At 37.9% G+C, this 23,613-nt stretch overlaps 2 protein-coding genes across 25 annotated transcripts in view; one reads left to right on the forward strand and one right to left on the reverse strand.

Annotated features, from left to right (window-relative positions):
• Positions 1–23,613, reverse strand: part of PLEKHH2 (pleckstrin homology, MyTH4 and FERM domain containing H2) — a 124,820-nt gene that overhangs the window by 79,428 nt on the left and 21,779 nt on the right. For 23 of the 24 annotated variants that reach the window (XR_007718940.1, XR_007718939.1, XR_007718937.1 and 20 more), the window contains one exon: positions 13,368–13,430. Coding sequence is in view for 7 of the 24 variants with exons in the window: in XM_050755198.1 (XP_050611155.1) it covers positions 13,368–13,430 (63 nt within the window). In the remaining 17 variants the exon portion in view is untranslated. Of the gene's footprint in view, positions 1–13,367; positions 13,431–22,378; positions 22,581–23,613 lie in introns of all 24 variants that reach the window. The other variant, XM_050755199.1, reaches the window with a different exon arrangement.
• On the forward strand, positions 14,282–15,567 carry C1GALT1C1L (C1GALT1 specific chaperone 1 like). Its single transcript, XM_050755204.1, has one exon. It carries the CDS (start codon positions 14,394–14,396, stop codon positions 15,339–15,341), a length of 948 nt encoding a protein of 315 aa, XP_050611161.1. The 5' UTR covers positions 14,282–14,393; the 3' UTR covers positions 15,342–15,567.

Raw genomic sequence — 23,613 nt, forward strand, 5'->3', positions numbered from 1 at the left:
CAGAACCATTTAAGAATTTTAACTATTCAGAGACTGGCCAATAACAAACACCTGTGAATTCAAATTGGTTGTTAAATAAACTCTCACAAATGTGTATACAAGTATAGCCTCCAGTGTGGAATGCTTTGTGTTTTTAGGCTACTTTGCTTCTTTACTTCTAGGAGAGCCTCTGGTTGTATCCACCCACCTCAGCGCACTCCTCACCTACTTCCCCCAAACATTCTTGATCCCAAGGTCCCTAAATTCCTGTTCAGCAAAGGGTTAACTCAGTAGACTTGGGTGCACAGATCCTCCACATTCCAAAGAAAGGACTGGTCCTTCACTGGCTCTTGGGAGACAACATCTGATGCCCTGGAATATCTTGACTGTTCAGGCTGCCCTTGTAGTAATACAGTTGAGATCTTGGGCCATACCACATAGTTTATGTTAATTGTGTGACTTATGGTAAATGCCTGTTTTGTTGTTCGCCTGGGGTCCTGGGCCAAAATGTATCAGTTTGACCACTGGGTGGGCTGGAGACTGACTAAGAACAGTCAAGTGGATATTTCAGGCCTACATGACCGACCTCTAATCAAAATCCAGGACACCAAGGCTTGAGTAAGCTTATTTGTTGGCAATATTTCATATATTTTGTCACACATTGATGGAAGGATTAAGTGCATCCCTGTGCAACTCCACAGCAGAAAGACAACTGGAAGCTCATATCTGATTTCTCCAGGACACCACTCTATGTGCCCTTTTCCTTTGTTGATTTTAATCTGTATCTTTTCACTGTAATAAATGGTGATCGTGAGCAAAACAGCTTTTCTGGGTCCCATGAGTCATTCTAGCAAATCACAGAACCCAAGAGTACTGTTGGGGATCCCAGTACAGCTTCCAGTGCTATTTCCCATAGGAGAAAGCAGGAGCTGCAAATATTACTCCCATTGTAATTATCCATATCGCTATTTCCTTCTTCCCACTTCTAACCTTATTCCTGTCCACTATACATAATCGAGATGTGACTGTATTTTTGAGAGGGAATTAAAAGTTTCTATTTCTATATATAAATTGCTATGGCATGACAAAGATTCCTGATTGTTTCCAAACAGAATGAAAAAATAGATTGTTCGGAGTATTTTAAATCCCAGACTACTTTCCAGTTACTTAAAATTTACTTGTTGATTTGTTTAGATTGTTCAGATTCAAACAATAACAACTTCCTTATAGATTCTAGATATTAGACCATTGTTGGATGCACAGTTTGTGAATATTTTCTCCCATTCTGTAGGCTGTATGTTTACTCTGTTGATAGTTTCTTTTGCTGTGCAGAAGCTATGGGCAAAGGACATGAACAGACACTTCTCAAAAGAAGATACAGGCTGGGTGGGTGTGGTGGCTCATGCTTATAGTCCCAACACTTTGGGAGGCCGAGGAGGGAGGACAGCTTGAGGCCAGGAGTTTGAGACCAGCCTGGGCAACACAGTGAGAACACATCTCTACAAAAAATTTCTAAAATATTAGCTGAGTGTAGTGGCACATGCCTGTGGTCCCCGCTCCTCAAAAGGCTGAAGTGAGAGGATCACTTGAGCCTGGGAGGTCAAGGCTGCAAGTGAGCCATGATCATGCTGCTGCACTCCAGCCTGGGCAACAGAGAAAGACCCTGTCTCGAAAAAAATACTTAAATAAAAAAAAAGAAGACATACAAGCAACCAAGAAACATAAGAAAAAATGCTCATCATTGCTAATCATCAGAGAAATGCAGTTCAAAACCATAATGAGATACCATTTCACACCAGTCAGAATGGCTATTATTAAAAAATTAAAAAATAACAGATGCTGGCAATGCTGTGGCGAAATAGGAACACTTATACACTGTCGGTGGGAATGTAAATTAGTTCAGCCACTATAAAAAGCAGTTGGAGGTTTCTCAAAGAAACAGAAGTACCATTTGACCCAGCAATCCAGTTACTGGATATATAGTCAAAGGAAAATAAATTGTTCTGCCAAAAAAGATACATGCACTTCTATGTTTATCACAGTGCAATTCACAATAGCAAAGACATGGAATCAACCAAGGTGCCCATCAATGGTGGGTTAGATAAAGAAAATGTGGTATATATACACCAGGGAATACTACACTGCCATAAAAAAGAATGAGATCATGTCCTTTGTAGCAACATGGATGCAACTGGAGGTCATTATCCTAAGAGAATTAATGCAGGAACTGAAAACCAAATACCACATGCTCTCACTTATAAGTGGGAGCTAAACATTAAACACCCAAGGGCATAAAGATTGGAACAACAGACACTGAGGACTATGAGACAGGGAGCAAGAGATGGGGACATGGGCTGAAAAACTATTGGGACTATGTTCATTGCCTGGGTGATGAAATCATCCATATCCCAAACCTCAGCATCACGCAATATAATCATGTAACAAACCTGCACATGTACCCTCTGAGTCTAAAATAACAGTTAAAGTTATTTTTAAATGTGTATACATATATAAATGTGTATATATACACACATTAAAAAATGTATATACATATACATTCTCATATATATATATAAGAATGGGGGACATGGCCAGATATAAGGCTGCAAATAAGGAGAGGGACACACAGATCTTTGCATGTCATGCTACACTACTTGGATGGGATCTCATAAGAAAGGGAAGGCCACATGTTTATAAAATATTTTTTAAACCTTCTTAGAAAACTTGAACTCAAGAATGTGTCAAAATTTACTGACATGTTATCAAGGAAATCAGCAAGTTGATTACAATTTTTATATGTTTACTGCAAACTAATTAATCATTCGAATCACATTTACAACACAATTATTTTGGCATAGTACTCCATGATTATAAAGTAGGATTTTTCTTGCAGAAGTTGAAAATCAAGATCATTAAATAATTTGCTTTCCATGTAATGAAGGTTGGGCCTCATATAGCAAAGCATTGCAATGTAATATCCATTACAAGGTCATGGATATTAGAATGACTGAGCAGCATGGATTTATTAAGAGTCAAAAATGACTTCAGGCTGGGCATGGTGGCTCATGCCTGTAATTCCAACACTTGGAGAGGCCAAGGCAGGCGGATCACCTGAGGTCAGGAGTTTGAGACCAGCCTGAACAACATGGTGAAACGCCATCTAGACTATAAACGCAAAAATTAGCCAGGCATCGTGGCATGCGCTTGTAATCCCAGTTACTCCGGAGGCAGAGGCAGGAGAAATTCTTGAACCCAAGAGGCAGAGGTTGCGGTGAGCCAAGATCACGCCACTGCACTCCAGCCTGGGTGACAGAGTGAGACTCAGTCTTAATAATGATAATAATAATCATAATAATAATACTAAGAACTAACTTTACAGTAAGGCAAGATTAGCTCATGTGTTAGAATGGTCAGAGGCAACTTTAAATGCTGCCACCATGCCTGAATCACACAAAGGCAAGAGATCAAGCCCCAAAGGATAAAATAAAAACACACATACTTTTATAGGGCAATAATCTACCCTTCTTTGGTTAGCATAAATAAATGTAATATATTAAGGTATTCACCTAATCAGATACTTGGGAATGAATCCTATATGTCAGTATTTTCCAAATATGCTCTTTGCTGCTTTTCTATCTCACAGGAGTACTCATAAGTAGAACTGGGTTAATTTGATCATATTGCTTTCAAAACTTGTGAACAACAACAATAAGGATACACTAGGGCCAGGTGTGGTGGCTCATGCCAGTAATCCCAGCACTTTGGGAGGCTGAGGCGGGAGGATTGCTTGAGCTGATGAGTTCGAAACTACACTGGGCAATATGGTGAGACACCATCTCAACAACAACAACAAAAAAAGGTTAAAAAAAAAATTAAATGGATGTGGTGGCACATGCCTGCAGTCCTAGCTACTCCAGAGGCTGGGGTAGAAGGATTGCTTGAGCACAGGAAACAGAAGTTGCAGTGAACTGAGATCGCACCACTGTACTCCAGCCTGGCTGACAGAGCAAGACCCTGTCTCAAAAGACAAACAAACAAAAAAAAGATGTACTAGAACATTAAGTATAAAGATTACCAAGATTTATCTGGCAATAAAATATTTATCTGTGACTTTTTTCTGCAGACAATTTAGTTAATTGTTACAGAAGTGAAGTGATGCCATTCATTGATAAACAAAGAGAAAAATGTACAAAGCTAAACTATAGAGTTGACCTGGTTTTAGCTGAGTACTGCTTTTAGTGGCAAAACATTCCTTTTTGGTTAAGATAAATACAGTTGTTTGAGTCTTAGGACATGGTGAAATGAGAAAAGGCAAGCTGATTTAAGCAACATAAACATCAGATAGGCCACAGTCCCATGGAAATTGTTAAAGATAGCAAAGGATTGAGTTACTCTGAGTTATTAACACTTAGTCTTGTAAAGGCCAAAAAGGTGACCTCATCAGTGCATGAGAATTCATCTGCTCTCTGTATTTCCTGTCAACTTTTAGATTATGAGGTAACGTAAAGAAAAAAAGTCCTTCTGAAGTGTAACAACATATGCACTAAATAAATTTAAAGTGTGACAAAAAGAAACGCCTACAGGTTTTGCTAACTTACAGAAACTCTGAGAGATTTGTAATTCTCTCTCTTTTTTTTTTTTTTTTTTTTTTTTTTTTTGGTGATGGGGGTAGCAGTATGTCTAAAATAACCAATCCTGGTGTCTTTTTGCTTAAAGATGTAGCACATAGAATTAAATAACTTTATACTCAACATCCTCAAAGAACAACTTCAAAGGAGAGAAGTCCTTCCTGTCAAACTTACCAAGACCAGTGGTTGGCCCGGATGACAACAAACCTCTGTGGTTTGCTTCCCTTGAATCGGGAACAAGGATCCTTTTTTAAAGAATCCTCACTGGATCTCGTAAGACCCAAGGAATCGGAGCAGAGCAGTGCTGGGGGTGGGGCGTAGATAGTTGAAAATCACAAATAAAAAATACTTAATTTAGTTTAATTTTCACAAACAAAGAAATTTGCCACGTATTATGAATTAAGAATTTTAAATTAAGGCAAAACAAAACCATCCTCAATTTCTTTCTCTTTTTCCCATAATATGGGCAGTTAAAGGAGAGAAAGGAAGGGAAGGGAAAGATAGGGAAGAACAGATAGAGAGACATATAGAGACAGCCAGGGTACAGAGGTAAAGAGAGATGCTACTAGGAAGGCCAAAGTCAGAAAACACAAGACAATGAAGGAAAAAGAAGGGAAGGGAAAGGAAGAGGAAAAGAAGGGAAGGAGAAAAGAAGGGAAGGGAAGGGGAGGGGAGGGAAGGAAGGGGAGGGGAAGGGGATGTACTAGAACATTAAGTATAAGATTTATCTGGCAAATGTGTGACTTTTTCTGCAGACAACTTCATTAATTGATACAGAAGTGATGCCATTCATTAATATACAAAGAGAAAAATGTACAATGCTAAAGTAGAGAGTTGAGCTGGTTTCAGCTGAGTACTATTTTTAGTGGTGAAAGTCAGAGAGGCAGACAAAGCCAACAAATGTGTGCTGCAAGGTGCACGACTGAACAGGAACATGCATATACGGCTCAGTACACCTCTACAGAAAAAGACTAAGACATCTGGCATGCAGTGACAGAGAATGCTGCACTTCTTTCACAGAATTTAAGTAGGCTTTTATGATTTTACTGTTAATTATTGCCTTTGTAGACATGTAAGTGGGAATATCACTACTTGGTACTATCAGCCAAAGAGTATTAAAACACAGGCACAGCATAGATCCTCACATTACTAATCGTACTTCTACCACCACCACCATTTATTAAGGGCTGACTGCATGCCAGGCACTTTACTTAAATCAGAGTCAATTTTCATAATGGCTAAATAACACTTCTATGTGGCAGGAAATATTCCAAGTACTTTACTCATAGTAACTATTCAATTTCCCCAAAATCCTACGAGCTAGGTATTAGATAGTACTACATTGTATAGATAGAAAGCTGAGGCCCAAGTTGAAAAGGTGATAAGAGATGGAGACAGACTTTGAACCCAGACAGTTTGGCTCAAGTCTGTGTTCTTAATCACTGTGTTGTACACCTCTACACAATATAAAGAGACTATGAGCTCAATTAGCTCTTTTCCATAAGTGACACAACTAAGACTTGAAGAAACTAATAAGCTTTTTCAGTCAACTAAGTGGGAGAGTTTAGATTTAAATCCAGCTAAAATTTTAAGTTTGTTCCCAAGGCAGAGAAACATGAATTCACCTTGATTTCTCTTTGGCTATACAGACTTTACCTTGCCAAACAGGTTTCATATTCCTCTCCTGTCTTCATCCTTCCCCTTCAAAAAAGAAAAAAGAGGAAGAGGTGGGAGGAGAAGGAGGAAGAGGAGAAAAAAAATCAACAACAAAATTTTTAAAAGGCCAAGTTTGCAGCTCACGCCTGTAATTCCAACACTTTGGGAGGCCGAGACAGGAGGATCACTTGAGCCCAGGAGTTTGAGACCAGCCCTGGTAACACAATGAGGCCCCATCTCTACAAACAATTTAAAATTAGCTGGGTGTGGTGGCACATGACTGTAGTCCCAGCTACTTGGCAGGCTGAGGCAAGAGGATTGCTTGAGCCTGGGAAGTTAAGGCTACAACGAGCCATGGTCGCACTACTGCATTTCAGCCTGGGCATATAGTGAGACCCTGTCTCAAAAAAAGAAAAATTAACTGCTTATTCCAAACTCTGGACTTTAATTCTATATGTCTAGAACACCATTGTATGCTAATTGAAATAACTGTCCTCTAGGAATCCTGGAGAAGAGCTGGGTTGGAATTAACCTTGAAATGTGCCCTGCCCATAATTTTCTTAGCAATTTCTACAGTTGTCTTAGATTGGCTTTCCCTCATGTTATATCCTACATTTATCTTCTCCTATCTTGGTAAGACTTATTGGGCATTTCACAATAAGAAAAACTTGTTTATTTTTCTAGGCAGGGATCATTATTAGATGTCAAAAGAATTCTGATCAAGATAGATTCAAACTGTGGAAATGGCATATTTTGTGTATTTAATGTTTAGCTCCCACTTATAAGTGAGAGCATGTGGTATTTGGTTTTCAGTTCCTGCATTAATTCTCTTAGGGTAATGACCTCCAATTGCATCCATGTTGCTACAAAGGACATGATCTCATTCTTTTGTATGGCAGTGTAGTATTCTCTGGTGTATATGTACCATATTTTCTTTATCTAACCCACCATTGATGGGCACCTTGGTTGATTCCATGTCTTTGCTATTGTGAATTGCACTGTGATAAACATAGAATTGCATGTGTCTTTTTTGGTGAAATGATTTGCTTGTTTTCAGCTTAGGGCTGTTATGAATAAAGTTGCTTCACATGTCCATATACCTATATTTTGGTGGATACGTGTTCCTATTTTTCTTGGTATACACCTAGAAGTAGAATTGCTGGGTCACAGGCTGGCAAATGTTTACTTTAGTAGATGTTACCAAACAGCTTTCCAAAGTGAATAAATGTACGAAGTTGCATTACTACTGGAAGTGTATGAAAATTCCAGTTGTTCCATCTCCTTGCCAACACTTCATTGTTGTTCTTTTAATTTTAGCCATTCTGGATAAGTTAGTGTTGAAAAGAATGCTAATTGAAAAGTCATGGAGAAACCTTAATGCATATCACTAAGTGAAAATGAAGCCAATCTGAAAAGGCTGTATACTGTCTGATTCTAACTATATGACATTCTGGAAAAGGCAAAATGATTAAATCAGTAAAAAGATCAGTGGTTTCCCGGGACGTAAGAGGAGGGAAGGACTGAATAGGTAGAGCACAGGAGACATTAAGGGCAGTGAAACTATCCTATATGATACTATCGAAGAGGATACACATCATAAAACATTTGTCAAAATCCATAGAACACAAAACAGCAAGAGTAAACACTAATGTAAACTATGGGCTTTGGGTGATAATGATGTGTCAGTGTTGGTTCATCAGTTGTAATAAACGTACCACTCTGGTGTTGGATGCTGACGGTGAAGAAAGCTTGAACGTGTGTTGGAGGGGAGAGGATATATGAAAGCTCTGTACTTCATATACCATCAATTTTGCTGTAAATCTAAAACATCTCTAAATATTAAAGTCTATTTTTAAAAAAGCAATAACCTCCCTGATGAAATCATTCATTTAAACAAAGTAATCAATGGCTACTAATACCACCAAAAAAAAAAAAAGAGAAAGAGAGATAACTAGGCATTATTATATACCTTCTGGCGGAAGTCAACAATATCACCCAAGAAGTAGTCTTGAAAAGAGAGAAAGAAAAAAGGTCAAAATTTTAGATCTAACTATATTTTACAGGAAATATAGGGGTAGAGGAGCTTGTTAAATCACATCATAGGTATGCAATCGGCAAACTCCAGAATGTGGAACGCTTTAGAGAACAAATTAACCCATACAAATAAATTGAAAGAAAAAAAAGAAGGAAAAAAGGGAAAAAGATCCTATAGATTAAAAGAGTTTAAGAATCAAATAAAATGTGTCAATCTAGTGTAGATCCCAATTTGAACAAATCAACTATTAAAAACAAAAAAAAGAGGGCCAGGCGAGGTGGCTCACACCTGTAACCCCAGCACTTTGGGAGGCCAAGGTGGGCAGATCACCTGAAATCGGGAGTTAAAGACCAGCCTGACCAACACAGAGAAACCCCATCTCTACTAAAAATACAAAATGAGCCAGGCGTGGTGGCGCATGCCTGTAACTCCAGCTACTCGGGAGGCTGAGGCAGGAGAATCGCTTGAACCTGGGAGGCGGAGGTTGCAGTGAGCCAAGATCGTACCATTGCACTCCAGCCTGGGCAACAAGAGCGAAACTCCATCTCAAAAAAAAAAAAAAAAAAAAAGGGTACATAAATAAAAGAATTAAAAAGGGGTACTCAAACAAATACATGTATGTTCTTAACAGCACTAGTCACAATAGTCAAAAGATGAAAAGGTAGAATAGGTAGGGCACGGGAAACATTGAGGACAGTGAAAGTTCATAAAAAGACAATGTCCATAAAAAGACAAATGGATAAACAAATTTTGTGTGTGTGTGTGTGTGTGTGTATATATATATATATGGAACATTATTCAGCCATAATGAGGAATAAAGCATGATACATGCTACAACATGGATGAATATCAAAAACATTCTGCTAAATGAGAGAAGCCAGACACAAAAGATCACATAGTATATAAATCCATTTATATGAAACATCAGAATAGGTAAATCCATAGCAACAGAAAGCAGATTGGTGGTTGCCAGGGGCTAGGGGGAGGGGAAAATGGGACTAAATGCTTAATGAATACAGTTTCCTTTTGAGATGAGTTTCCTTTCAACATTTTGGAACTAGATAGAGGTGATGATTGTACACAACACTGAATTGTTCATTTTAAAATGCTAATTTTGGCCGGGTGCGGTGGCTCACGCCTGTAATCCCAGCACTTTGGGAGGTTGAGGCGGGTGGATCACAAGGTCAGGAGTTCGAGACCAGCCTGGCCAATATGGTGAAACCCCATCTCTCTAAAAAATACAAAAAATTGCCAGGTGTGGTGGTGGGTGCCTGTAGTCCCAGCTACTCGGGAGGCTGAGGCAGGAGAATCACTTGAACTCAGAAGGCGGAGGTGGCAGTGAGCTGACAGCATACCACTGCACTCCAGCCCAGGCCACAGAGTAAGACTCTGTCTCCAAAAAAAAGTTAATTTTATGTTATGTGAATTCCACTTTGATTAAAGAACAAAACACAGAAGCAATTATTAGCTATTTGGAAAAATTTGAATACTAACTAGATCTTTGATATACTGAAGAATTATCGGTAATTTTTTGGTATAATGATGGTATTGTGGTTATGATTTTTAAGAGTGTTTGGTTTTAGATTAGTATAGTATATAATAGTGGATGAAATTATACCATGTCAGGGATTTGCTTCTAAATAGTCCAGTGTGAGGGGGGCAGGGGAAGTGGGTGGAGGTACAGATGAGCCATGACTTGACTAATTGTTGAAGTGGGTGATAGGGGTTCACTATACTATTTTCTCGACTCTTGTATGTGCTTGAAGTCTTGCCTAATAAAGTTATAAGATTTCCTTTTCAAGCATAATTAAGAAAATCAAAGATTAGGCTACATTGGGCTTATTTAGAAATCTATTAGGTACTTACTCTACTCTATAAAATTAAATCTTTCATGTATCCGCTGAATCTAAAATGAAAATTGAGGGTGATGGGGTCTGGTAGGGAGCAGGTCCAGAGTGGGCTCTCCCACCCAAAACTGAATGGGGTGTCTGGGGCATCAGGGAGCTCCCTTGCCTGGCCCTCAGTGGCCTGATGGAGTAAGAGGGTTTGGTTGAGTGCTTCAGATCTGATCACTATGGTAGGAGAACAAAAATGCATATTGTGTCACATTGTGTACAGCTCCAAAAAGGGGCACGAGTCATGAGTGTCAAATGTGCGGGGCCACAGAAGTGGGTCTTTCTGCATATGCTAATCACATTTCTGGCCAGCTGCACAAAGATAACGTTGATGCCCAGGAGAGAGAAGATGATGGAAAAGGAGAGGAAGAGGAAGAAGATTATTTTGACAAGGAACTCATTCAATTAATAAAACAACGGAAAGAACAAAGTCGACAAGTAGTAGCCAAGAAGGAAATTCTGATGACAGGTGACCCTAATGGAGCTGAGAACACCAAATTCCTCACCAAGACAGAGAAAGTTACAGTCAGCCAGCGTGGCATCACCCTGGACCTCCACAGCAGGATTGGAATTGGGAAAAAGATGGCTTTAATAATACGTGGAGAAACAGCTTTCTGCATTCTTTGAGGAATAGTGGTGGACCAAAAGGATGTCCTGCGTGGCATTAGGGTGTTGCAGGAGGTTCCTTGACTTGGTTGCACAACCATAGTAATTCTGGAGTTGGTTGGCATTCCAACAGTGGAACAGTAGATTGGAATCATAATGGTACAGGAAGGAATTCCAGTTGGCATTCTGAAGGAACAGGTGGCTTTTCCAGTTGGCATATGAACAACAGTAACAGAAACTAGAAATCCAGTGTATGTAGTAAAAATAATTGCAACTAAAGTGGCCCTGGACACAAATTTCAACGAGGCAGAAACAGAAATTCTGATTGTCAAATGGAAGATGTGACTATGCTGTGAAACAAGAAATATAGTAAGTCAAGCAAATACAATTAAGAGAGATATATTTGGGAGGCCGAGACGGGTGGATCACGAGGTCAGGAGATGGAGACCATCCTGAAACCCTGTCTCTACTAAAAAAAATACAAAAAAATTGCCGGGCGAGGTGGCAGGCACCTGTAGTCCCAGCTACTTGGGAGGCTGAGGCAGGAGAATGGCATAAACCCGGAAGGCGGAGCTTGCAGTGAGCTGAGATCTGGCCACTGCATTCCAGCCTGGGTGACAGAGCGAGACTCCGCCTCAACAATTAAAAAAAAAAAAAAAAAGAGAGAGATAATTGGCAGTGGCAAGAAAATGAGAAACTTGGTATGGCTGCCACATATAGAGGTCCTTCTGAAGGATTTACAAGTGATAAATTTCCTTCAGAAGTCTTACTTGACTTCAATTTTGAGCAGCCAGAAAGCCAAACCACTAAACAAACAGATACTGCAACTTCCAAAATTAGTGGAAAGAATGGCAGTGCGGCAAGGGGAAAAGCCTCGTTGCCAGACTCCTTACCCCTCTAAAATAAAAATTAAAAAGAAAAAAGATTTGGTAGTACTCAAGTTGAAGGAAGGAAACATGATAAACTTAGAGGAAGCATAAGGAATTTCATATGCGCTTCTTAGGAAAAATAATTTTGTATTTAAGCCTTTTTTTCCTTTTTAGTTGATACAAAATAATTGTACATACTTGTGTGATACAGAGTGATATTTCCATGTGTGTATACAATGTGTAATGATCAAATCAAGGTAATTAGTGTGTCCAGCACCTCGAACATTTATTATTTATTTGTGTTGTGAACATTCAAAATCCTCTCTTCTGGCTTTATGAAAATATAGAAAGCTGGCTCTTTTAGCTTTTTGTAAATATGCAATAAATTATAGTTAACCATATTACTCTATAGTGCTGCAGAACACCAGAACTCACTGGAACTCATTGATTAAACTGAATGTGACTGAGATCTTTTCATGAAATGAGAAGCTATGGATTTAGAATCATTAAACTTTAAGGCTGGGTGGGCCCGTCCAAACCCATCATTTTACTGCTCATTTTACTGCTGGCAAGGCCCAGAAAGGGTTATATGACTTACCAAAACATCTTTTAAAAATAATAAAAGCTGTCTGAGCAAGTGAGCTCACACCTGTAATCCCAACACTTTGGGACATTGAGGATCACTTGAAGCCAGGAGTTCAAGATCATCCTGGACAACACAGTGAGACCCTGTCATTACAAAATTTAAAATTTTTAATAAACAAAAGTTATATTTAAAAACTCAAAGTATGAAAATATAGGGGGCCAGGCACGATACCTCACACCTGTAATCCCAGCACTTTGGGAGGCCAAGGTGGGCGGATCACCTGAGGTCAGGAGTTTGAGGCCATCCTGGCCAACAAGCCCCATCTCTACTAACAATATAAATATTAGCCGGGTGTGGTGGTGTGCATCTGTAATCCCAGTTATTCAGGAGACTGAGGCAAGAGAATCTCTTGAACCTGGGAGGCAGAGGTTGCAGTGAGCCAAGATCGCGCCACTGCACTTCAGCCTGGGGCACAGAGCAAGATTCCCTCTCAAAAAAAAAAAAAAAAAAAAAAAAAAGAAAAAGAAAAAGAAAATAGGGGAAAAAAATAATTCCTGATTCCATAATTCGAACAATTTTAAACTTTCATTAAAATTTTGGGGTGTTTCCTCCCAGCCTTTTTTTTAACTCTTAGGTTTGACTTTTCCTAATACAACTCAAAGCATTTTTACATATTAATGCATATCCCTAGAAACAATTATTTTAATGGTTGTCTAATGGTTCATGGAGTTGATAATAGTTTACTTTTTCATTCTCCTATAATATGGCATTCATATGATTTCCAACTCTTTATGACTACAAATAAAGCTGCTACTAACATATTTATATACAAAACTTAATTATAGTTAGTATTACCATAACCATTATAGTTAGTATTACCATAAAAGTTTTCTCAGAAGATAAAACTTCCTAAAACAGCCTTTTTTTCCTTTGAAAATTTGTTAATGGACAAAATAGAGTTAGATTCTCCATTTCCTTTATAGATCAAGCTATGAACAGTCAAAATGAAAAGATGTAGAGGCAGGCTGATGATTGTCTTTCCATTATGAGCCAAACAATCTTTATGTGAGTAGTAGAGGCAGAAAAAACATTTAAACTAAAATTTTACTCTACCTGTTGAAAAGCTTTTTCTGCTTGACGTTCAGCATCAACAACTTGTCTCTCAAGCTGCTGCATCTGTAAAGTGAGGGAAAATATAAATACAAAAATTTATTTTTGAAAAATAAGCCTTTCTGAAAAAGGCTTAAAAAAATCTCATCATGTCATCATCAGTTTGGATATTTTAAAGTAGTTCACTGGAGATGAGTTAAATACAGTTAGCACATTAAAGGCTCTTTGCATATTTAAAAGTTGATCAAAATGCCAGAGTTTTGGTACTTTTAATACAAGGACTATATATATACCTCAAGAGTATTCATCAATAAAATTTTCTTCAGTGGATTGTAAATTAAAAATTACTAATTAACACATACTAAGAACAAGAAAATAAATCTAAGAGGAAAGAAAGGCTTCAAATGTCCTATTTGACGGGTGGATGAAAAAGTCATAATGACATCAGGGAAGCGACGTGTTCTCGTAAACTCCGTGGGTGCTATATTTCAATTAAAAACTCTGAGTTATTTTACATTCTTACAGATTGATGGAGAGAGTATAGAAGAGATTCTTTGATTAAACATACAGATACACAAATACTAAAACGAATATAAGGAGAATTTTAAAAGCCTTAAGAAGGACCCGATGCTAATCAACATAGGGATGTGTTGTACCAGGGGCTGAATACACTAATCGTGAGGTAAAACTCAATTTTATTCTTTTTGGCTCAGTGCTGATGTCTGGCCCACTTCAGAGCCGTCTGTGACTCGATCTCTGCTCATTTTCAACGTTATCGTTGGTTGGGAGGCCAGGCGCGCAGAACTCCCAGCACACCTCTCACTCGCAGCAGCCCGGACCCCACCCACAGTGCCGGCCGCGTCCGGCTCCTGCCCCGCCCCCTTCTCTACGCCACCGAGAAGCGACCTTCCGCAGCTAGAGTGGCCCAACCGGGAGCGCGGCCGCGAGCTCCGGAAGGCGCGGGACCCCCGCCAGGACCCGGTCCCAGGCTGCCTTTGACCCGAGGGCACTGTCCTCAACGCCTGGAAAATGGTTTCCGCTAGTGGGACATCATTTTTTAAGGGTATGTTGCTTGGGAGCATTTCCTGGGTTTTGATAACTATGTTTGGCCAAATTCACATTCGACACAGAGGTCAAACTGAAGACCACGAGCACCATCACCTTCGTCCAGCTAACAGGAACGATTTCTTAAACACTTCGAAAGCGATACTCGTGGAACTCAGTAAAAGTATTCGTGTTTTCTGTATCATCTTTGGAGAATCCGAAGATAAGAGTTACTGGGCTGTACTGAAAGAGACCTGGACCAAACACTGTGACAAAGCAGAGCTCTACAATACTAAAAATGATAATTTGTTCAATATAGAAAGCAATGACAGGTGGGTACAGATGAGGACCACTTACAAATACGTCTTTGAAAAGTATGGTGACAACTACAACTGGTTCTTTCTTGCACTTCCCACTACGTTTGCCGTCATTGAAAATTTAAAGTATCTTTTGTTTACAAGGGATGCATCCCAACCCTTCTATCTGGGTCACACTGTTGTATCTGGAGACCTCGAATACGTGACTGTGGAAGGAGGGATTGTCTTAAGTACAGAGTCGATGAAAAGACTTAACAGACTTCTCAATAACTCTGAGACCTGTGCAGATCAAAGTGTGATTTGGAAGTTATCTGAAGATAAGCAGCTGGCAATATGCCTGAAATATGCAGGAGTTCATGCAGAAAATGCAGAGGATTATGAAGGAAGAGATGTATTTAATACAAAACCAATCGCACAGCTTATTGAAGAGGCATTGTCTAATAACCCTCAGCAAGTAGTAGAAGGCTGCTGTTCAGATCTGGCTGTTACTTTTAATGGACTGACCCCGCAAAAGATGGAAGTAATGATGTATGGCCTGTACCGGCTCAGGGCATTTGGACACTATTTCAATGACACACTCGTTTTCTTGCCTCCAGTTGGTTCAGAAAATGACTGAGGGCTGGAGAATTATAGACCTGTGCTGTCCAAGAGCACTTGAAATGTGGCTAGTCCAAATTCTGATACAGTGTAAGTGTAAAATACACACTTCATTCAATAATGCATATATTATTTGAAAACAGTATGAAGACATAAAACATCTCATTAGTAATATTTTATATTGACACCACACTGAACTAATGTTTGGGTATTTTGCATTAAATAAAATATACTATTAAAATTAATTTCACCTGCTTTTTAATTTTATTAATGTGTCTATTAGAATATTTTAAGTTACACATGTAGCTTACATATTTCTACTGGTTAATAAAGGTGTAGAACATTTGTTGTCACCATGTATGGCCACATATTTAACTGCCTGTCTACATGGCAGCATTTTTTTTTTTTTTTTTAAATGGAGTCTTGCTTTGTCACCCAGGCTGGAGTGCAGTGGCACAATTTCGGCTCACTGCAACCTCCGCCTCCCAGGTTCAAGTGATTCTCCTGTCTCAGCCTCCTGAGTAGCTGGGACTACAGGTACACAACACCATGCTGAGCTAATTTTTGTATTTTTAGTAGAGATGGCATTTCACCATATTGGTCAGGCTGGTCTCAAACTCCTGACTTCAGGTGATCCACCCGCCTCAGCCTCCCAAAGTGCTGGGATTACAGGTGTGAGTCACCCCACCCAGCCCCATGGCAGCATTTTAAAAGGCAGTTTATTGCAGGGATCTAGATTCTGGAAGAGGTTTCAAATATTTGGATATGTAAATAATACCGTGCAAGTGCATTCTCAGTACCTCATTTAATTTCTGTGAAAATATTTCAAATGTTGAATGAGCAAATATTGTGGTTTCAAAGCATTTTGTTGAATTACTTGTTTAGACTATGGCACTATATAGAAGCAACTGGACAAGTATTATGTCTTTTGGATGTCTCTAGAATATTCCCTAAACCAAAAACCAACTAGCAAACACATGCCAATACCACATTCTTCCACTACTGGCAATATGCTGACAATTGTCACTTCTACAATATAACTATATTCTATTTTCAGGGAAATTTGGTTTTTCTGGAGCCTTAGCCTGGATTTTGAATATTGTCAGGATTGCCAGGAGAAACAGAAGAATGCACAAAATTTTGCTAGTGAAAAAAATAGTTTTCTTAAGAGGACTATGCAAATATCTTGTCTGATTTCTCCTTCTCAAATGTTTAGTTTCTAGTGATAACAGGAAGGACAAAAGTCAGCTTGCTTCACTATTACATAACGAATACAGGTCTTTCTACATAGTAGGTATTTAATATATCACAAATTATTGATGAAATGACAAAGCTGTCATGCCTAAAGTACCACGCATATATTAAGGACAGTATCATTATCTTTACCACTGCCAAATAACTTTTTTTCTGCTCCTATGGCACTGACTTCCTATCTTGTACTATCTTCCCAACTACACTGTAAGTTGCTTGAAGGCAGAATCTGGCTCAAAAGTTACTTGCTTTCTTAATGAAAAGGAGGTAATCCTTGAAATATTAATATAGGGAAAATTGGAAAGAATACTGAAATTAAAGGCAAGACCTAAATTGGAACCCAGATTCCAATACTTACTAGCTATGTGATGATGGGTACATTATTTAACTTATCTGAGTCTCTGCTCCCTACCTGCAAAATGATACAACACTTATTTCACAGCATTTATGTGAAGATTAAACAGAAAAGCATCCAACATAGTATCTAATACTTAATAGGTGTACAATGAATATTTACATAGAAATTTTTAAAGCAGCCTATTTCTACCATATATATGTGTTATTTTTATGAATAATTTTAGGAAACTCTACTATTCACCAATAGTTTGCCACTGGACTCTAAAATTCTTGTGTATAAAATGTGGATAATATAACCTGTTCTAACTACTTTACAGGATGTTATAGGGATAAAAATAAGAAAATATGTTCAAGCAATGTGAAAAGCTGGTGGTATCTCATTTATTTAAAAATATTATGGTAGCAGTTGTACTGTTATAATTTGAATGATAAAACTAAAAGTCACAAATGTCCAAAAACAGGATTATGCAAATATATAAATAATGGTACATCCATACAGTTAGATACCATACAGTCATTACAAATTTACATGGATGGAGGAAATGATATATTTGTCTCAATATAACACAGGAGGAAAGAAGTAGGTCAGGGTGTAGATGAAACAGGATTGGCCCTGAGTTGACAACCATGAAAGCTGGGTGATGTGTACATGAGGGTCCATTATAACATTCTGCTTACTGTTGTATGTTTGAAAATCTCTCTAATAAAAAGTTTTAAATATATATGAGAAGATATAAATGACATTTTAAAAAATAAGTGTAAATGATATATAAAATGATATTATACATAAATGATATACTGAGGAAAAAGGGACTGCAAAGCAGTAATGAATGTTGCAATCAAATTTTTGTTAAAATGTTATGTGTGCCTGTTTTTATGGAATTAAAAAGGAGTTGTCTATATCTAAGTGACAGGATTGTGGATAAAGTAGTTTGTATCATACATGATGAGGCACCACAGGGAGTTTTATGGAGCTGAAAAAAGTAAGAGAATAATGGCAGGGAGGAAAAAAAAAAAAAGGGTGTTAGAACCTTGCATTAGAAATAGTAGCCAATTGTCAATCAAAGGTAATTCTGCTCCCTTAGAGGGAATGAGTAGAAAATTAAGAGGAAGATTTTCAAATGACCTGTGAAATTAGAGAGGCTATATATAAATGTACATAGAAAAAGGGTTCAAATGCTGAAGTGGAATCAAACTAGGTGACAACTGGTGATGACGCCACTGCTAATCAGGAGGTCATTAGTGACTTTGTGATTCCAGCTGCACTGTGGATAAGTGAGGGCATAAGCTGAAATGCAAGAGTCTGAATGAATTAAAATCATTAGGAAGAGCAAATTAAACCTAAAGCCAACAGAAATTTAAAAACTAATAATAAAGATTAGAGGAGAAATTAATAAAATTAAAAACATAAAAACAGAGAAAAATCAATAAAACAAGCTGGTTCTTTAAAAATATCAATACAATTGATAACTCTCTAACCAGACTAATAAAGCAAAAAAGAAAACAGACACAAATTATCAGTATCAGTAATGTAAAGGGAGACATCACCACAGACCCCACAGATGCTAATGAAATAACAATATTATGAACTACTTCATGCTCATAAATTGAATAAAATAGCAAAGCTCATTTAAGAAGAAATAAGTTAGCTTAATAGCCCAATGTCTATTAAATAAATCACACTTGTAGTTAAAAACTTTCCCACAAAGGAAACTCCAGGACTGGACGGTTTCACTTGTGAATTCTACCCAAAAATGTATGGAAGAATGAATAGAAACTCAACAAAAACTCTTCCAGAACATAAGAGAAGGGAATGCTTCCTAACACATTTTATAAGGCCAGTATTGCCAAAACTAGAAAAAGATTAGACTAATATCCTTGTGAATACAGATGCAAAAATCTTTAACAAAATATCAGCAAATCCAATCTAAACATGCACAATAAAGATAATATGTCATGATTAAGTGGGGTTTATCCTAGGAATGCAAGGTTGTTTTAACATTTGAAAAATAAACCAATGTAGTTCATCATGTCAAGAGGCTAGAAAAGAAATATCATTTCAATAGACGAAGAAAAATCATCTGACAAAATTCAACATCCATTCACAATAAAAATCTCTTAACAAACTAAAAATATAAGGAATTTCTGATACCTAATAAAAGGTATCTACAAAAAAACCTATAACTAACATCATACTTAATGGGAAAGACTGAATGCTTTCCCCGACAAGAATATCATTTTACCACTTTTACTCAAGGTTTTACTGCAGGTGCTAACCAATGTAATAGCCAAGAAAGAAACATAAAAAGCGTATATATTGGAATGGAAGAAATAATTCAATATTTATTCACAGATGACATGACTATCTGCACATAAAGTCCCAAATAATCTACAAAAGAACTAATAAATGAGTTTATTAAGGTCATAGGATACAAGGTCAATATACAAAAATCTGCTGTATTTCTATATAAGAGCCATAAATGGCCAGGCGTGGTGGCTCACGCCTATAATCCCAGCACTTCGGGAGGCCGAGGTGGGTGGATCACCTAAGGTCAGTTCTAGACCAGCCTGGCCAACATGGTAAAACCCTGTCTCTACTGAAAATACAAAAATTAGCTGGGCATGGTGGCAGATGCCTATAATCCCAGCTAGTCGGGGGCAGAGGCAGGAGAATCGCTTGAACCCGGGAGGCAGAAGTTGCAGTGAGCCAAGATCGTGCCATTGCACTCCAGCCTGGGGGACAAGAGCGACATTTCGTCTCAAAAAAAAAAAAAAGGTTAAAAAAAACATAAGAGCAATAAACAGTTGAAATTAGAATTTAAACAACAGTAGCATTTACAAAAGTATCAAAACCATAAAATACTTAGGTACGAATGTAACAAAATAAGCACAATATTTGTATGCTGAAAACCACAATATACTGATTAGGAAAATTAAAGAAGAGCTAAATAAATGGAGAGTTAAACTATGAGTCAGAAGACTCGATATTATTGTCAGTTCTCTTCCAGTTGACCTATAGATTCCACCCAGTCTAATGAAAATCCTAGCAGGCCTTTCTGCACAAATTAAGAAGAAGAATCTGAAATTGGCATAGAAATGCACAGGACCTAGAATCGCCTAAACAACTTAGAAAAAAAAATAGAATATTTATAATACCTGACATCAAGACTTATAAAATTGCAATAGTAGTCAAAAGAATGATATTTGGGTAAAAACAGACATATTAGATGAATAGAACAAAATAGGGTTCAGAAATATACTTTAAAATATGCAATTTTTTCCCCAATTTTTATTGGTTTACTCTATCTTCATTGTCAGATCATATAGCCATCACATACTACAATCTCCCTAGTTACTCTAGTTGTCTGAACCTCATTCTCTAAATTTCTTAGGGAGAACTCCTAGGAACAATATTTTCTGAGTTCTTTAACTGCTAATAGCTGCTTCCTATGCCCTTTATAGTTGAAAGCCAGTTCTGCTTAACACAAAATCCTTGGATCATATGTGCTTTCCTTGATATCTGAAACATGGTATTCCATGTTCTCCTGGCATAAAGCATTACTATCAGTGTAACAACATAATTTTATTCTCCTAATGATATAAAGGTCATGTTTTTATTTTTGCCTAAATACCTAAAGAATGTTTTCTTTTTCTTTAACATTCAGTATTTTGATGAAAAATATGCCTTGAAGTAGGTCATTCTAGGTTAATGTTCTCAGCCACATGATCCCCTATTTCAATATGCAACATTTTGCTTTTTTAAGTTTCTGTAAACTTTTCTTAAATTATACTGTTTGCATTTGTTTCATTCCCTTGTTTTGATTTTTTTCTTCAGGGGCTTCTTTTATCTGTATATTGTATCTTCTTTGCTTATCTTCAATACTAGTCATTGTTTCAAATCCTTTTTACCTTTCCTCACTTTGATGTTTAAAAGTTTCTGGGAGACTGAGACATGAGAATCACTCAAACCCAGGAGGTGGAGGTTGCAGTGAGCTGAGATCACACCACTGCATTCTAGCCTGGGCAACAGAGTGAGACTCCGTCTCAAAAAAAAAAAAAAAAAAGTTTCTTCCTTTTCACCTTGATTTCTCATTAAAGCATTATGTGTTGAGTTTATCAATTCTTTTGCTGACCCAGAAGTTCTACTTAAGAGAAATAAAGAATACAGCTAAATGATAGAGGCCATTCACTAAAAACTATACACCTTATGTCATACTGATGCTCTAAAATAGGCAAAACTAAAGGTCCAGAAACTATATCCGTGATTGCCAGGGCTTAGAGTTTGAGAAGAAGACAGACTGTTAAGGCATAGGAGGGAAATTTCTGAGGTGATGGAAATAGTGTGTATGCTGATTGTGGTAGTGGTTACGGAATCGTGTATATTTGCCAAAACTCTGAACTAAACACCCAAAAGGGTGACTTTTACATATGTACTCAATTAACTTGACCAAAATTTTTTTTTTAAAAGTACGTTGCAGGCCAGGCACAGTGGCTCACACCTGTAATCCCAGCACTTTGGGAGGCCAAGGTGGGTGGATCACTTGAGGTCAGGAGTTCGAGACCAGCCTGGCCAACAGGGTGAAACACTGTCTCTACTAAAAACACAAAAATTACCTGAGTGTGGTGGTGCGTGCCTGTAGTACCAGCTACTTGGGAGGCTGAAGCAGAAGAATCACTTGAACCTGGGAGGCAGAGGTTGCCAGTGAGCCCAGATCACGCCACTGCACTCCAATGCAGTGAGAGTCTGTCTCAAAAAAACAAAAACAAAAAAAAGTACCTTGCAACCCCAAATTCCAAAACATACAAAGAAAACTAAGAAATACAGATAACAGTATCAATGGTCAAAAGACCAATTTAGTCTGGTAAAATAAAAATGATAACACCATGTGAAAGACTTTAGATTTCTTATGTTTAGGATTGTCAAAGAGATGAAATGAGAATGACATCTATTTTTTAAAAGACAAGAATTGAAAAAAAGAAGAAAAACAGCAGGAAGGTATTAAACAAGAACAAGCAGGCAGGAAAATAAACCAGTTTAAAGTCTTGGCCAGGCTTGGTGGCTCACGCCTGTAATCCTAACATTTTGGGAGGCTGAAGCAGGTGGATGGCTTGAGCCCAGGAGTTCGAGACCAGCCTGGGCAACATGGCAAAAACATCACTTCTACCAAAAAAAAAAAAAATACAAAAATTAGCCAGGCATGGTGGCATGCACCTGTATTCCCAGCTACTCAGGAGACTGAGGTGGGAGGATCGCTTCAGCCCAGGAGGTCAAGGCTGCAGTGAGATGAGATCAAGTTACTGCACTCAGGCCCAGGCAACAGAGTGAGACTCTGTTTCAAAAAAAGAAAAAAAAGTCTTAAAAATTTAGAAATACACAGTCACTGAAAGAGAAAAAACTCAATAGATGGTTCAGTAGCCAGCTTCTAAATGGCTCTCAACAATCCTCACCTTCTGGTAATCACACCCATGTGTAGTTTCTTCCTTCACAACATAGGGCTGACCTTTGCAACCAACAGGATATTGTGGAAATGATGAAGTATGACTTCTGAGGGTAGGTCATAAAACGCACTGCATCTTCCACCTTGCATTCTCTTGGATGACTTGCTCTGGGGGAAACCAGCCACCATGCTGTGAGAACCCTCAAGCAGTCCTGTGGAGACATCCATACACTTAGGGACTGAGGCTTCCTACCAACAGCCAATACCAATTTGCCAACAACCATTTTGGTGAACCACTGAAAGTGAACCCTCCAGCTCCAGTCAAGCCTTCAGATTACTACATCCCAGACCAACATTTTGATTGCAACCTCATCGAAGACATAAGCTAAGTCGCTCCCAAATTTCTAATCCGTAGAAACTGTGCAAGATAATAAATGTTTATAGTTGTTTTAAGCCATGGAATTTTGGGGTTGTTAATACAGCAATAGATAATACAGATGAAGTAAACTCTACTCTGAACACAGGAGAAGAGAGAGCTCATAACATGAAAAATTGTACAAAGAATTCACGTATTATTTAATACGTATGAATGTGAAAAATATAAATTACCAGATTTAAGAGATATACAGAGACTTCAAAGTAATGGGAAGAAGCAGAAGAAAAAAAGTGAGCAAATAGGAATAGCACAATTATGCTGAAAGATAAAAGTATACTCCCTGTACAATGCAGAATAATTGCCTAAGGCCTGTATGTTTTATTTTAAAAAATGAAATGAAAGCTCAACATAATAATACAAAGGAAGATGAAGAAATATTCAACGGGTAGTCGAATAATGTGAAGATCACTGTTCAGAAGACAGAAAATGATATTGTATTAACTTTAGCTTCTGCAAGGACAATTTATATATGTATGTGTTATAATTTAAAGTGTAGGCACAATTGTAGACATGGAAGAAGGAGGGCAAAACAGTGTTTACCCTTAAAATTTTAAGACACACCTGTAATATAAATTATTATCTGCCCTACCCTACACCAGTCTGCCCAGTGTCTATCAATGCTGCAGATACTGGGAATACATTTAGAGATCATCTTCTGCAGAGGTGGGTCCACCCTCTTGAAGTACAGACAGACCTGCATGGTGCACTACATGTGAAACTTGAAAACAATTCAATTTCTCAATAGACAGAAACAAGTTTATGTTAGACAACCAGAAGGTGATCCAGTAACTCCTATCCCACGTGCTGTT

The sequence above is a fragment of the Macaca thibetana genome, chromosome 13, assembly GCF_024542745.1.
Source record: "Macaca thibetana thibetana isolate TM-01 chromosome 13, ASM2454274v1, whole genome shotgun sequence".
NCBI classification, from domain to species: Eukaryota; Metazoa; Chordata; class Mammalia; order Primates; family Cercopithecidae; genus Macaca; species Macaca thibetana.